The 16181-nt window shown below is 43.2% G+C and overlaps 1 protein-coding gene across 5 annotated transcripts in view; it reads left to right on the plus strand.

Moving 5' to 3' along the window:
- The first annotated feature begins 1602 nt into the window (after positions 1-1602).
- Positions 1603-16181, plus strand: part of AMACR (alpha-methylacyl-CoA racemase) — a 59407-nt gene continuing 44828 nt past the window's right edge. Inside the window, exons 1-3 of one of the 5 annotated variants that reach the window (XM_033933144.1) lie at positions 1603-1758; positions 5643-5901; positions 14211-14354. In XM_033933144.1, the coding sequence (XP_033789035.1) occupies positions 5655-5901; positions 14211-14354 (391 nt within the window). In that variant the 5' untranslated portion in view covers positions 1603-1758; positions 5643-5654. Of the gene's footprint in view, positions 1853-2247; positions 2263-5642; positions 5902-14210; positions 14355-16181 lie in introns of those variants that run through there. The other 4 variants (XM_033933155.1, XM_033933170.1, XM_033933163.1 and 1 more) reach the window with 4 other exon arrangements.

Below are 16181 nucleotides of genomic sequence, written 5' to 3' on the forward strand. Positions count from 1 at the left end.
GAGACAGGCATTTAAGGGGGGAGACAGGCCTTCAAGGGGGGAGAGACAGGCCTTTAAGGGGGGCAGACAGGCATTTAAGGGAGGGGGACAGGCCCTCAAGGGGGGAGACAGGCCTTCAATGGGGGGGGAGAGACAGGCATTTAAGGGGGAGAGACAGGCCTTTAAAGGAGGGAGACAGGCCTTCAAGGGGAGGGGAAGACGGGCCTTCAAGGGGGGAGACGGGCCTTCAAGGGGGGAGACGGGCCTTCAAGGGAGGAGACAGGCATTTAAGGGAGGGGGGACAGGCCTTCAAAGGGGGGACAAGCATTTAAGGGGGGGAGGCAGGCCTTCAAGGGGGGAGACAGGCCTTCAAGGGGGAAATAGACCTTCAGGGGCAGACAGGCAGGCCTTTAGGGGTGGGGTGCAGGCCTTCAGGGAGGACAGACCTTCAAGGGAGGGGGCCCTGGTGTAGAAGTACACGGAGGAGGGAGGGAAGGGGGGTTCAAAGAGACGTGCATATGCTGGACTTTAGGGGGAAGAAATAATGGGTCTAAAAATAGAGAAGAAGAGAGATGATTATTTAGGGAGGGAAGGAACAGAAAGGGAGAGAAGTTGGACACAAGGTATGGTGTGGAGGGGGGATAGAGATACTGGATAGGAGGGTAGTTGAGAAAAGAAAGGGAAAGATGGTGGACCCAGGGGTGGTGGGGAAGGAGGGAGAGATGTTGAATGAAAAGGTAGTTAAGAAAAGGTGGATCTGTGGAGGGAGATGAAAAAAAAGTAAAGATGCCAGAGGACAGAGATGGCAGGTGGATGGTTAGCACGGAGAAAGAAGAAAGGAGACCATGGCAAGCAAGTTATCAGAAGACAACCAGAGCCTGCGACCAACAAAATTTGAATAATGACCAGACAACAAAAGGTAGGAAAAATAATTTTATTTTCTGTTTTGTGATTACAATATGTCAGATTTGAAATGTGTATCCTGCCAGAGTTGGTGTTAGACCGCAAAGGTGAGCTAGGATTTAACAGAGAGAGGAAAAGTCTTTTTTGTTTGTTCATTTTGTTTACACCACAGCATCAGTGTGGTTAGGAGAAGGCAAAGAGGGTGAAGAGGCCCTAAAATAAACCCACCAGGATGTTTGAAAAAAACAAACAAACACCCAATTGGGAAGGAAAATCGAATCACATCGAAAATCCAATTCAATAGGCTGAATCCAATCGAATTTTTTTTTCCTGAATCGGGCAGCACTAATCTGTGGGTTCAGAAAAGGCAACAGTTACAGCAGTGGAATGAGGGGCTAAAACGCGGACCTGCAGGCATGAAATCTGAAACCTTAGCTGTCAATAAATGAAGATGTTTAAGGACGCGGTTGAGATTCGCGTTTTACCCCCTTCCCGCATTGATGCCGATCTCGTAACTACCAATAAATTACTTAACACCGCTTTGCTGGCAAGGTTAGCTAACACTGCGCAGAAAGTCCTCGCTTCAGTAATCAGCACAGCCACTCGAGGACACACTAACGCTTGCACGAACCAACAATATCAGAGGCTATGCCCTTGATCTACCGGCGCGCGCGTGGTGTCGATCCCACGTGCAGCGATCTGACTAAGCGCGGAGCTGGCCGCACGCATGCGCCAGCAGATCAGGTGATCTCTGACGCTACTCAGCCGTGCAGGTATGGAGTCTTACTGCGTCAGCCCGGGCAAAGGATGAGTGCGGCTGCGCGGAATTATTCCAGGCAAGAGAAAGCGGCACTTGGATATCTTGGAGGAACCTGAGTAGGTAGTTGACGGCTGAGAAGCTCGTACGCTCACACTTGAATCCTGTCCCGGTGCAGCACTCTTACTTCCCCACTTGTGTTTGAGATTGCAGGTGACAAACCCCGCTGCTTTGGATCTCTGGCGACCCGCTCTCCTCTGGTGCAACTTTCTTTTTCCAGCAAGCTGGGAGGGAGAGAGGCTGCGGCAGAGGAGACGGGATACCGGAGAAAGAAAGTTGCAAGACTGCAAGCGACTTCCGGTATAAGTTTGACTGGAGGTTGGAGGGAGATACATGCTGAACCGGCTAGAGCATAACAGAGATGGCTTTAGGAAGGGAGACCGGTGTCACATACCTAATGAGCGTCACTTGATATCTCTGGCCAGTAGCCTCAGAGAGCAATGGGACCGGTGGCCAGGAAAGCACGCATTAAATTCAACTGTTGCTCCTTATGGTCTTGGACAAGTCATTGAGACATTTTTTGCATCAGGTATAAGTTTAGATTGTAAGTTCTACAGGGACAGGTAAATAAATATGTGCTACAACTCCCCTTGAGCTATCACAAAAAAAGTGTGAAGTAAATCCAAAATTCTATTGTATACCTTTCATCAGACTGAGGGGATAGAGCAGGGGTGTCAAAGTCCCTCTTCGAGGGCTGTAATCCAGTCGGGTTTTCAGGATTTCTGCAATGAATATGCATGAGATCTATTAGCATACAATGAAAGCAGTTCATGCAGATAGATCTCATGCATATTCATTGGGGAAATCCTGAAAACCCGACTGGATTACGGCCCTCGAGGAAGGACTTGACACCCCTGGGATAGAGGGAGGATATCAAACACCCTAGGGCAGGGGTAGGGAACTCCGGTCCTCGAGAGCCGTATTCCAGTCGGGTTTTCAGGATTTCCCCAATGAATATGCATTGAAAGCAATGTATGCAAATAGGTCTCATACATATTCATTGGGGAAATCCTGAAAAACCCAACTGGAATAAGGCTCTCGAGGACCGGAGTTCCCTACCCCTGCCCTAGGGCAGTGTTCTCCAGTAGGTAGCCTCTGTAGTCCATTTTTGCAGGCCTCATATCTAGTGATCCCTCCCCTGCTACTGCTGGTAGAGAGCTCGTGTAAAGCTCCGTTGGGTCACGTGCCTGCATGGTCACATTGATTTGCATGCACATAAATACTGGTCAACTTGCACATGCTTTTTCGTTAATGTGATCAAGCAGTCATGCAACCCAGTAGCGCTTCATGGGGCCTTTGCCCACAGTAGCAGCAAAATCTCCCAGTGGGGCCCCTCTGCTCCAGCTCAGCCCCAAAAGTCTAAGCAAAGTAGAATTACAGATTTGTTGGTAAGCGTACACCTCCCATTTTAATATTGGCTTGATAGATTTGAAAATTAGAGAAAAGTTCTATGGTACTTTGAACCAAGGTGTTATGTGCACCCTCATCGCTTGCACTTAACCTACGTGATATTGTACTGTTGTGTGGCAGTATGTTTGTTGAATCAAAATTAGTATTTAAAATTACATTTGTAAGCCTAAAATCTCTTGGTGGCTTCTGGAGCGTTCTCATATCCACTTTGTGGCTCTACATGGGTAAGATCAATTATTACACTACCCTGGGGACCTTCAGCTGTGTGCCCTCCTCCACTTCCCTTTCCTCTAAACCACCTGGTGCAGCATCTCAGCTTCTCCACTCTACCTCACTCCAAGGTGACTAGTTTTGCCCTTCCTCCACATCCTGCAGGTAGCATCTCCCCTTCCCCCACCCCTGCTTCCCCCTCTACCTTCCAATGCCAGCGTGCCCCTTTCCCCTCTACCCACATACTTGAAGGCAAAGCATGTCTGAATAGGTGAGAGAATGTATTTGTAAATGCTCACTTCCTTCAGGATATACCCAATAAATAGTTTGAAAGTAGGCTAGTCAATAGTGTCATAATCTTGCATGGGAAGATATTTGCCAGTTCTTAAGCTCATTGGACCCAAAAAAATGTCATGACTTAAAAATCAGTGAAGAACACTGGTCTACATAGTTTACTTTAAAAAAGAAAAAATTATATTATTTATTTATTTAAAAATTTATATACCGCATTCAACTATGCGGTTTCCATATCATATACATAAAATCTTATTTCCCTACGATTATCACATATAACGTAGACATGTCTAAACAACATCATTAATCGTCCCTGCTTTTTGTACTCCTAGGCTGGCCAAAGTGGAGGGAGCTGGTGTAGGCTATCATGAGATATTACTGGTAGTATCCTAATTAGACTACTGCAACATCCTTTATGTAGGATGTAAAGAAAATATATTGGAAAAAAAAACCCCTGCAAACCATTCAAAATGTAGCAACAAAATATGATGAAGTGACACCCCTGTATCTCAAACTACATTGGCTTCCCTTTGAAACAAAGTGTATTTTTAAACTATATGCACTGATCTTTTTAATCTTCCATGCAAAACACCAGACTACATGTCGAATTTTATAGAAATCTCACCCAATGACAAATACAACCTGGATCAGCAACAATATGAGAATAAGATTATCAAATACAAAAACATTCACTCTACAACCTTCCTATAACCTGTCAGCAAAATGATGGCATCCTTTATCAGCACAACTAAGGAACAACCCCCTCCTACCAGAACTTTTAAAAATGCAAAACCTAAAAAACTATCTGTTTGGAAAATACTTTACACCCCTCCCTCACCAACAACAGGCTATGACCACCGGAAACCAAGATATAAATCATCTATCCTACCTCGCTAGATGGTCAAGCTCTCTACTTATCCATCACCCCACAAACTGGGAAAATGGTACCCGTACCAGAACCTATAATATCAAGATTAGAGCAACAGGTATAACCAGTCCTCTCTCTAAACCATATACCATAAACCATTGGTCTCAAACCCTTTGCAGGGCCACATTTTGGATTTGTAGGTACTTGGAGGGCCTCAGAAAAAAAATAGTTAATGTCTTATTAAAGAAATGACAACTTTGCATGAGGTAAAACTGTATAGTTTATAAATCTTTCCTTTTGGCTAAATCTTAATAATAATATTGTCATTTATAGCTAAAGAGACATATGATCAAGAAACTGTTTTATTTTACTTTTGTGATTATAATAAAAATACCGAGGGCCTCAAAATAGTACCTGACAGGCTGCAAGTTTGAGACCACTGCCATAAGCATACACCTACATGAATTCAAACCAATTATCTGTGTCATGAACTCATGCAATAACGTAATCCTTGGATATGGTTGGGCTCTTCTAAATTGTAAATTGCATTGAACTCCTGGGGCATATTAGAGATCCATAAATACTAATGTAATATAATGTAATCTCAAGATTTAGAATCTGAGCAACTCCCTAGGTATCTCCCTGGGGTGCGAATTTTAAATTGAGAAGTGATACTGTTTAATAACGCCTTATTAATAGGTGAAAAAGCCTCTTTAGGCAAAGAAAGCACTTCTTCAAAATAGCTCTTCAAGAACTGAGTTGAAGGAAAAATTGGATGTTTAGGAAAATTTAACACATAGGCTCAAGAACCTTGGTGAGTTCTCCAAGCTGACATTAGGTATCGTAAAGAGCCTCTGTAGCCGCGATGCAGGCGCCTACATTTTTTTTAAAACAGCATTTTGCACTTAAGTTAGATGCCAGTAGGGCGCATACCGGTCTTAAGGCGCCATTTATAGAATGCAAAATGTAAGCAATACAGGTGATACAAGCTGTAAATATGTTTAAATAAATATGAGGGCAAAACTGAAAAGAAATCTAGGCATGACCCTGAAAGAGAAGGCAACAGGGTGCTTTGAGGACTGCTGCTACTAGTGCTTCTTTAAATGGAATTCAAATTGATCTGGTCTTCTAATTTTCTGTCGTGTGTATATTTTTTTTCAGTACCTAGGAAGCATGGCCCTCTGTGGAGTGCGCGTGTTAGAACTGGCTGGGTTAGCTCCTGCTCCTTTTTGTGGAATGATCCTCGCAGATTTTGGCGCACAAGTGGTTCGTGTAGATAGGATGAAGAGTGGTCTACAAATGGATATGTTGGCACGTGGCAAAAGGTCATTAGCTTTGAACATTAAAAGCCCAGAAGGAGCCCTGGTGTTGAAGAAACTGTGTTCTCACTCAGATGTGCTCATTGAACCTTTTCGTCAGGGTAAGTAAGGCTGCTGTTTTGACACTATTTGCTTAAAAATATTCAAAGCTCATGCAGAGGGAAGGGTGAGACGGGAGCGCATAGTAGGTTCTGTGTTTTGACTTCGACTTTACAAAGACCAGAGAAGTGTTTATCAAGAGATGTTGCTTACAGTGACAGCAAAATAACAGAGTGGCTCAGATAGTTAGGGCTTTTTTACTAATCACCACAAGGGATGGAAGTATAAAAACTTAGAAATCCAAAAAATAAAATGCTATGTCAAAGATAGAAGAGCATCTCACAAGGAAAGCCTTTTCAACAAACAAGTGGAGAAAAAAAAACCCCTCTGTCAGTGTTTTATATTACAGCACTTTCATATTATATTCGTGCCCTAAGCAACTCTCCAACGTCATGGGCCAAACTCCAGTGTAAGCTGAAAAACCAAAGAACTTATCCTTGAAATTATTAGTGCAACTTCTATCTTACGCAGGAACAGTTAAAAATGCTGTCATAAATAGCCACTTACCAGGTTCTTAAATGCTTAATAATCCACAAAAACTTCAGCAACCACTTCAACCTGACAGGGGATCCCTGTTTCACCGCTGCTACGTAAGGGGAAAATCTCTCTACTTCTGTGCCACAGTATTCAACAACATGGTGCAGAGCTAGATAGAGTCGCTGGCCTTTATTAAATAAGATTTTGAAGTCAGAGCTCCTCCTCTTTTCCAAACAGGGACCAATAGCAGGCTTAAAAAAAATGCTAACTGCTCTCTAACCTAAGTCCATGTAGTTACACAGATTAAAAAATATATATTTGCACTTTTGCTCCCTTTGTCGTAATTGCTTGGCAAAATTCTCAAAATGCTGAGACTGGGGTAATTGCTCTTAACACCACGCACTGCAGGGTGAAAAAAATCACATTGCTCCTCCTTGTAATGGGCTACCAGAGTGCTTCCATTTTCTCCATAGTAATACGTGAGTGATGCTCTATCAATCTACTCTTACCAGTCTAGCCAAGCAATGCATGAAATGTTCTCCAGGATCTAATTAAAGGGATTGGCTTAATAGAAAAGAAGTCCCCCCCTTCCCCAACTATCCAACTCCCCGGTGGCTCAAGTGGTCAAGCAAAATCTCCCTCTGGTGGTTCTTTTTTTGTGTTCAAAAATTTTTATTGATTTTAAACAAAAAGAAGTACAAATATATAGAACAATAGTAAGAAGCAAAACATCACTGTGTATATGACAATAATATTCTGAGGCATATATACATGGGAAATGGTTGAGACACGATATGTGTTACATGCACAAATGAAATAGTAACTAACTGTGGAAATAAAGAAATAAAAACTGTAGCTAAAGGGAAAAAATGGATTAATGTGGAGATTCACAGTACCGGATGATTGGAGACCAAATTTGCTCGTATTGCAATGTTCTGTTGTTCCTTTCAGCTATTACCTTTTCATATTTTCCCGTCAGACAGACAGAGTTCCACCAGGTGTGAAAGTCAGCTTTAGATTAGTCTTTCCAGTTATAAAGGATATTTTGAACGGCCAAGGCCAATAAAAGAGTAAACAATTTAGCCGAGGTTTTATCCAGTGGATTCTGTAAACCTTGTGACATGCATATTATTATGCAGAATGACAGAGGTTCATCAAGAGACATGATAGAGCATATGGTGGACCATACTTTGGACCAGTAAACTGTGAGGTGAGAACAGGAAAATAAAAGGTGCAATAAAGTACCAGGATGGAGTTGGCATGACCAGCAATTGGGAGATATGGATGAGTCAATCTTATGAGATAAAAGGGGGGTCCAAATGGCTTTGTGTAGTAGAAAAAACATAGACTGTAGTAAAGATGCTGATCTGATTGATTTAAAAAGTTGCAACCAAACTACTGACCAGTCTGTTGCATCGGAAGGTAGGTTCAATTCATGCGACCATTTAGATTCTTTGGGGAGTGGAGAGTCTGTAGATATTTTTTGGAATAATTTGTACCACAAGGAGGCCTTGCCACCGAACTCAGCCAGTATTGTATTGTGTGAAAGAAAGCTCGGGGTGTCTTTCAATTCAAACATGTTAGAAAAGGCATGTATTAGACAGTGTCGTAGTTGCATCCAAGGAAAATATTGGGTTGAGGGTAGATTAAACTTGTCAGATAGTTCAGAGAAGGAGAGCCATCTGTTATGTATTATTAAATCTTGAAGGAACCGGATGCCATTATTTCGCCATATGTGCCACGAGAACATTTCATTCTGTATTCTGATTCTAGTGTTATTCCAGATGGGAATCCGGCTGGAGGCGGACCATGGAACTGGGAGGGCATTGTCAATGGAGGTCAGGACAATTTTCAGTGTGGCAAGAATGGGATCCTTCAGCTCGTTTTTAGACAAGGTGAGACAAGCCAAACATTGGAGTTTAAGTTAACCATAAGATGCCCAAACTAATTCTATCCAGGCAGGAACAGGACCTTGAGAAGGATTTGGTAGAGACTGAGACCAATGTTGAATAATGAAAGCATGATGGTAATGGAGGAAATTTGGGAAGTTTACACCGCCTTGAGTTCTGCTGTTCTTCAATTTTGACAAGGCAATCCGGGGTTGTTTCTTATTCCATAAAAATGGGGAAAGCAAGGTATCAATTTGTTTGTATAAATGTTTAGGGAGGAGAAACGGAAGCATACTCATAACATAGATTATTTTAGGAGCGATTACCATACGGATTGACTCAAGTCTGCCCCACCACGATAAGTTCAGTGGTGACCACTTTTGAGTGAGGGTTTTGACAGTATCTATCAAGTAGTCAGTGTTGAGTTGAATAGATTCCTCAACGGTTGGACCGAAGAGAATCCCCAGGTATTTCATATGAGATTCCGACCATTCAAAGCCCAGTTGAAGGGACTCATATTTTATGTCTGGGCAGTTTAGGGGCATGATTATGGATTTGTTTTTATTTAATTTATATCCAGATTCCAGGGAATATTTTTCGATTGTAGATAAGAGAGGAGATATGGATGGGGGGGAAATGTAAAGTAGGATGTCATCAGCGTAGGCCAAAACTTTTGTCTCCTGATTCTGATGTTGAAAGCCGTGTATGTCCAGGTTATTCCGGATGGCTATGAGTAAAGGCTCCAATGCAAGGTCAAATAGGAGGGGAGAAAGTGGACAACCTTGTCTGGTACCTCGACTGGGGTTAAATTCAGAGGAGAGATTACCGTTTATTAGTGTCTTAGTGGAGGGAGCAGTATATAGCAGTTTGACTCGTTTGATAAAATTAGAAGAAAACCCGAACCATTGCATTACATTAAAAAGAAAAGGCCATTCAACCCTATCAAATGCCTTTTCAGCATCAAGGCCAATAGCTAATATTTGTTGGTCAATAGGTGAGTGTTTGTTGTGTATTAGTGAAATAATGTTAGAAAATGTATATGTGTTATCAGAAGAGTGGCGACCGTTGATGAATCCACATTGATCCAAGACTATGAGTTTGGTGATTATCCGTTGGATTCTATAGGCAAGAACTTTGGCGTAGAGTTTAGCGTCCACATTTATTAAGGAAAGAGGACGATAGTTGGGAATCCGTTTAGGGTCCTTGCCTGGCTTCGGCAGTACAATAATGGTGGCTTCTGTGAACGAACCAGTTGGGTGGCCAGATTCATTAAGATGTTCAAGGAGTCGGAGAAAGTGAGGCAAAAGGATATCCTGAAACTCTTTATAAAATTCCACAGTCAGACCATCCGGGCCGGGGGCCTTGCCAGGAGACATTGTATGGAGTGTTTGAGATAATTCTTCAGCTGTGATAGGAGCATCCAGCATTACAGAGTCCAGAGCGTCCAGCTTAGGATGCGGAAGGCTCTCCGGGAAGGAAGAGGTGACGCAGGATTCATCTAGTTCTGTTGTGTATAAGGTACGGTAATATTGCATAAAAGCTTGAGAAATGTCGGCAGGTTTGGTGAGGATGTTAGAGTCGTCTAGGATTATGCTGGCAATGTCTGCTTTATCTGTTTTATTTTTCAGGGATGTAGCCAGAAGATGACCACATTTGTTGCTTTCAGCAAAGTAGGAGGTGGACTTCTGAAATACTGTGTGAGCGGCGGAGTTGCTCAACAAAACATTATATTGGTATTTCAGTTTTCCAAGTTGTGTTAAAAGAGGTATGTCCAAGGGTGTCTGTTGGTGTAAAGATTCCAGGCGTTTGATTTCCATCTCCATTTGATTTAAATCTTGTCTGTGAGTTTTGTGTTTATGGGCTACATAAGATATGATATGACCTCTAATGTACGCTTTAAAAGCATCCCACCAAGTGTTCCATGTAGTGTGTTCAGGATGATTAAGAAGAAAATATTCCGTGATGGCAGCTCTAACATGTTCAGTAAATTTATGGTCTTGTAAAAGAATTGAGTTAAATCTCCACTGCTTGCATGGGCTTGTAGGTATGTTAGCGTTTATTGTCAATTCGATTGCAGCATGGTCGGAGATGGATATTGGATGTATGTGAGAGTCTATTACATCAGGGATTAAAGAGTGACTAATGAGAAAATAATCTATCCGAGAGTACGAGAGATGCGGGTGTGAAAAAAAAGTGAAATCAGCTTGTGAAGGGTGTTGAAGCCTTCATATGTCAGATATCTTCAAGGTATCAAGCATTTGATGAAGGGTAAACCAGGCTCTTGATTTTTTGTAACGAACCTGGGACTTGCGATCCAGGAGGGGGTCAAGCACAAGGTTGAAGTCACCCCCAAGTATGGTCTGTGGGTTGGAATTTGAGAGGACGGATGCTGAGATCTCGTGAAAAAAATCAGGATTGTCCACATTTGGGGCGTAAATATTGTACAGAGAAAGATTAGAGTCTCCACACAAGAGATTGATCCTTACCCATCTGCCATGCAGATCAGATGATGAAGAGAGTACAGACAGGCCCTGACGCTTCCTTATGAAGGTTATCACACCCTCCTTCTTCTCAATCGCAGGAGAGAAATAAGGGGGTAAGGCCCAGGGGAGTAAGAGTTTTTTAGAAGAAAGCTCATCTAGGTGAGTCTCCTGGAGCATGACTATATCAGGATTAAAACGTTCAATATAAGTTAGTAATTTCTTAGCTTTGATCTTGTTATTTAACCCTTTAGCATTTATGGATATTAACTTAAGGGGCTTGAGTAATAATAATGATAGAATTCCCTGACAGTAGCAATTAGAAATTTACAGACAGTGAAATCCCATGTATATGCAAAAGGACAGAATACAGAGACAGTATTGTAATCCTGGTAGTAAAGAAAAAAAAAAAGGTGTCATGTATAACAGAACACAGTGAGATAGTGATGAAAGCATCACTAGATAGAGAGACCTATGGGGAGACAGCTAAGCAGCCAACAGAGAGCGACAGGGGGAAGAGCACCTATAAGTATAAATTCACAGTAATAATACTCTACTCAGACAGAGTAGAGTACCATGACAGACAGAGACAGACAGACAGAGACAGAGAACCATGAACAATACAGTAAGATATACTGAATATACAGATCAACATGCTTGTAGCAACGTCATGCAACAGGAAGATAACATATATCATTCAGTGTGAAAGTGAAAAGCAATGTGATAAACAGCATTCAATAAACTCAGACAACAAAAACAGTATACTGATGATAATGTCAGAAGGCAATAACAAGTCATATAACGTTCAGTGCAGGCATAGCATGCAGAGTGCTTCTCAAAACACAATAAACTCAGTCAGTGAAATGTAGCATGCTAAAAATGTGTCCACCTGTGAGAACATGACAAACAGAAGGCGGAATAGGAGAAGCATGCAGGTTAAGTCACAACAAACATCAAATTTACTGAAGTGAATCTGCATGCAACTGATTGTGCTAGCAAGCAGAATTATGACATGTAGCAGTCAGTGAGAAAGATGCATGCGAGGTGATTCACAGCACACATCAAACCTGATGAATAGGAGTCGGCGCGTGTTGTTCAATGAAGGCAGCCAGATCTTCAGGATTGAGGAAATCCTTTGTGGTATTGTTGTGTGTTACTCTCATTCTTGCTGGGTATAGGAGACCATATCTGGCATTGAGTTGTTTCAGTTGAGGACGGTATGAGAGTAGTTGTTTGCGTTTGTGAGCCGTCGTCTTGCTGAGATCTGGAACAAAGAGTATGGTGGCTCCCTGGTGTTTCAACGGGGCGCGAATCTTCACGCGTTGCATAATATCGATTACCTGCTGGTAGCGGAGGAGTTTCACTACCACAGGCCGGGGATAACGATCAGTGGAGGAACGGTGCGAGGGTACACGGTGAGCTCTTTCTATTTCAAAGTCCTGAAGAAAAGTAAGATCCAGCAATTTTGGGATCCAAGTGCTCAAGTATTTAATCAGGTCGCGATCTGGGATTTCCTCCGGAATGCCAAGGATTCTAAAGTTGCTCCTATGCGAACGATTATTGCTGTCTTCAAGTTCCCGTTCAAGTGTTGTAATACGCTGAGCTTGTTTCTTGAGATCGTTTATGTTGTTTATGTTCGCCTCCATTTTGTTCTCCAGAACAGTAACACGTGTCTGGACAAGAGCAAACTCCGTTGTGAGGGCGGTCAGCTTTTCATTAATTTCAGCCGTGTCCGATTTAGTTTCGGAGACTAGATCTTTAAGTATTTTGAGTTCATCTAGTAACTCGCGATTACTGACCGCGGAGGACTCCGGAAGAGGGGTTTTTGACGGCGATGTAGGCTCTGGTTTGTGTCTTTTGCTGATTTTTTTATCTGACATCGTCGCTTTGATAAACTGTGCAGGATACGATGTAGAAGATGTGCAGGGGTTCCCGATGAGATTTTTCGATGAAAAATAAGTTAGGTGGAGAGGAGTAGAGTATATAATTTAAATAAAGAGTGCAGGAGCTCTTCTCTCACACTGCCATCTCTCTCGGGCTCAACAGCGCCCCCTCTGGTGATTCTTTTTAAAAAAAATAAAAAAAAAGTCTCTCGACATCTGCCTGTTTTGTAAAAATGTTCAGCATCTTTTGCAGCCCTCTTGCCCTGGCAACTATGGGAACCAAGGAGTTGCTGAATGCCCAATTGTCAAATTTTCCAAAATGGTTGCACGATCCCCTTGCTGTAGTCTCACAGTATTACTCCCAGGGGATCAAGTAGCACCAAGGGACTGTGTGGATCGCTCTTGCTATCTGCTGAATCATCAGGGATCCCCTGATATGGTGGCAGAGCTTGGAGATAGATTTTTTTAAAGCATGGACAGTCATCGAGGTGGAGAGGGAGGTTCTTACTTAAGCACATAGGCCACCAGGGAAGTGAATAGCTAGAGAGATTGGGGTGGAGCTTAAAATTAGGGCAGGTCCAAGTTGGGGCCCACTATTATACATCATGGTTAGAAACTCGTATTGTTTCCAACCACAGCAATGCAAAGCGAATTAATTGCATTAGGATTCATAAACATATGAATTAAAAGAGTCCTATAGCAATTTATCTACAAATAAGCTATTTTACTGCAGCTTAGTAAATTTGCCTCTTATATTTGTACCTGAGATAATGGGAGTTTAGGGCCTTGTTCAAGATTACAAGGAACATCGATGGGAAAAGTGAGGTGTGAATACAGGGATTTAATCCACAAGAAGAAAGACTATAAAGCAGTTTATAAAACTTTTTTTTTTCAGGTACTGTATAATGAATCCCTGCCAAAAGAGCTTACAAAATATGGGGATAATTGTTTAGAATGTCTGGAGAGGCACTTGTTTGATGGCTATTTTATAATGCAACATAGGTGCACACTCAGAACTAGTACAAGTAGTGCAAAAGGTGCAACTTTCTCTGTAGGAAGTGTGCGTTTACTTATTCTATAAAATTGATGCGCACATCACAACTCTGTTTCCTCCCGAAGATGTCCCCATGCACACCTATGAGTATGTGCCACATGATTGATGCAATGGGCTTTGTGATGATTTTTCTGCTGTAGCAGTCAACAACCAGAAAATGTTACCACCTGAAGGCATGAGCCCTAGTTTCCACTGTTCAGATTTTTGTGTTAGGTTCTTCATGATTCAGTATATACTTATTTTGATATCTCCAAATATATAGTGTATTATTAACCCCACTTGTACAAAATCGTAACGTGTTTTTTAGCGCCGGCTGCGGCAGTAACAGTTCCAACGCTCATAGGAATTCTCTGAGCGTTGGAGCTATCACCACTGTAGCCGGCGCTAAAAACCGTGCTGTGGTTTTCTAAAGGGGGGGGGGAGTAAGTTACATTTTACTAATATTATTCTGGTTAAACTTCAGAAAACTGCATTTTAGAGTCCTGGAATACCATATAAGATGGTTTCTTTTGGTTAATTTCTGTCCAGGTGTCATGGAAAAGCTGGGTCTTGGCCCAGAGAAATTGTTGCAAGAAAATCCGAGACTTATCTATGCAAGGCTAACTGGATTTGGCCAGTCTGGAAAATTTGCCAAAGTAGCTGGTCATGACATCAATTTCTTGGCTCTCTCAGGTAGGTATAATCTTTTGCTCATAAAATTGTGTGTTTTTTTTAAAGGGGGTCCTGCCATGTGCCATGCCCTGAAACCAGGCCAATTATTTGCTAGTAAAACCAATTTGAACTTGCTCTCTCCAGTTGCTTGATCAGGACTCTTCTGCACTAAAGTACTGAGGAAAGATTTTATTTAAGACCTCTAAATGTGAGAAGCTGGTTTGAGTCATATTTTATATGAAAACGGCTGACTTTTCCATTTTAAAAAAATTAATGACCTTGCATCTCAGTCTCAAATTGAAACATTAGCCATAAGAGAAATGAAGACAGTACATACCAATTGAAGGTTTTCTATGGCTAACCACAGTGAGTCCAGAGTAACCACTGCCAGTTTCACGAGCGGCTTGAGTTCAGGTAGCTGACAGGATTCTTGCGTAGGACGCAACTCTCTACCCAGTTCATGTCTCCTCCGAGCTCACCACTGCTCACTTACAGTGCTCCTCCCCCATTCAGCTGCGGTGTCCCAGGAAGCAACAATGCTTCCCCCTCCAGTGTTGCAAACAATAGTGCATCCTTCACACTCGGATGCTCCCGAGGTCCCACACTATGAAGGTCCACCACCATTGCTTTTCCTGGAGCTGGTGTGGTCAGGTCCCAGCGGGCTCAGCAACATCTCGCCATCTAAGCTGAGCCACTCAATGCCGCCGAAGGGACTGCAAAAGCTGTGATAGCAGTCTGGCGCGGTGTTGAAGTCACTGACAGAGGTAGAGGGATACTTCTCTGCCTTCCCCTTCTCTTTGGCATCACAAACCAGGTATGTAGAAAAGCTTTTTGAGGAAAAATAATGCTGCTAGAACGGGAGCTTAAACACACACATCGTGCTCAAATCGCCATCTTGCCTCTCTGCTTTTTGCTGAAATACAAGATCATACGGTGAAGATAGGGGAAATTCAGAAAACTACTCTGGAGATGAAAACTGCTATTAAACAACAAGTTATCCCAGGACAAGCAGGCATGATATTCTCACATGTGGGTGACGTCATCTACGGAGCCCCAGCGCGGACAGCTTTTCAAGCAAACTTGATTGAAGTTTCAAGTTTGCTACACTGCACCACGCATGTGCATGCCTTCTTGCCCACTAGAGGGCGCATCCCCATCTCGTGGTCCTCAGTTCAGTTTTTTCCACGGAGCCAGAAGCCCTGTGGAAATTGTGCTCTTTAGCTTTTGCCTTCTGACACCGCGGTTGGGTGTTTTCGCTCGGTCGCTGTGTTTCATTTGTTGTTTTTCTTCGTTCGTGTATTAGTTAACATAAAAAAAAAAAAAATAAATAAAGGTTTTTGTTCGACTCCGGGGGCTCCCGGTAGCCGCGGCCACGGGACATCGTTCGTTCCCGGCCATTTTTTGAGTTCATGTCCCGTCCCTTGACGGGCTTTAAAAAGTGCACCCGGTGTGATCGGTTGCTCTCTATCACCGATCCACACCGGTGGTGCTTGCTCTGCCTGGGTCCTGAGCATCCTACAGAGTCCTGTGATAGGTGCTCGACTTTTCAGTCTCGAGCGCTCCGCCGACGCCGTGCCCGAATGGCGGAGCTCTTCGCTGTGGACCCCGTGGCGGCAAAGGCCTCGACGTCGGCCTCGGCCCCGGCCTTGACCTTGGCCTCGGGTACCTCGACCTCGCCGCGACCTTCGGCTTCATCCAAGCCTGCTACCTCGACAAAGCCTGCCCAGGGTAAGTCCTCGCTTCCTTCCTCGACTCCAGGGTCTGCAAAGAAGCCATCCTCGGGCTCCTCGACGGCGGGTGGGTTGTCCTCGGCCCCGCCCCGAGTGTCGAAGTTGGGTGCCCCGAGGG

The sequence above is a fragment of the Geotrypetes seraphini genome, chromosome 1 (assembly GCF_902459505.1).
Source record: "Geotrypetes seraphini chromosome 1, aGeoSer1.1, whole genome shotgun sequence".
NCBI classification, from domain to species: Eukaryota; Metazoa; Chordata; class Amphibia; order Gymnophiona; family Dermophiidae; genus Geotrypetes; species Geotrypetes seraphini.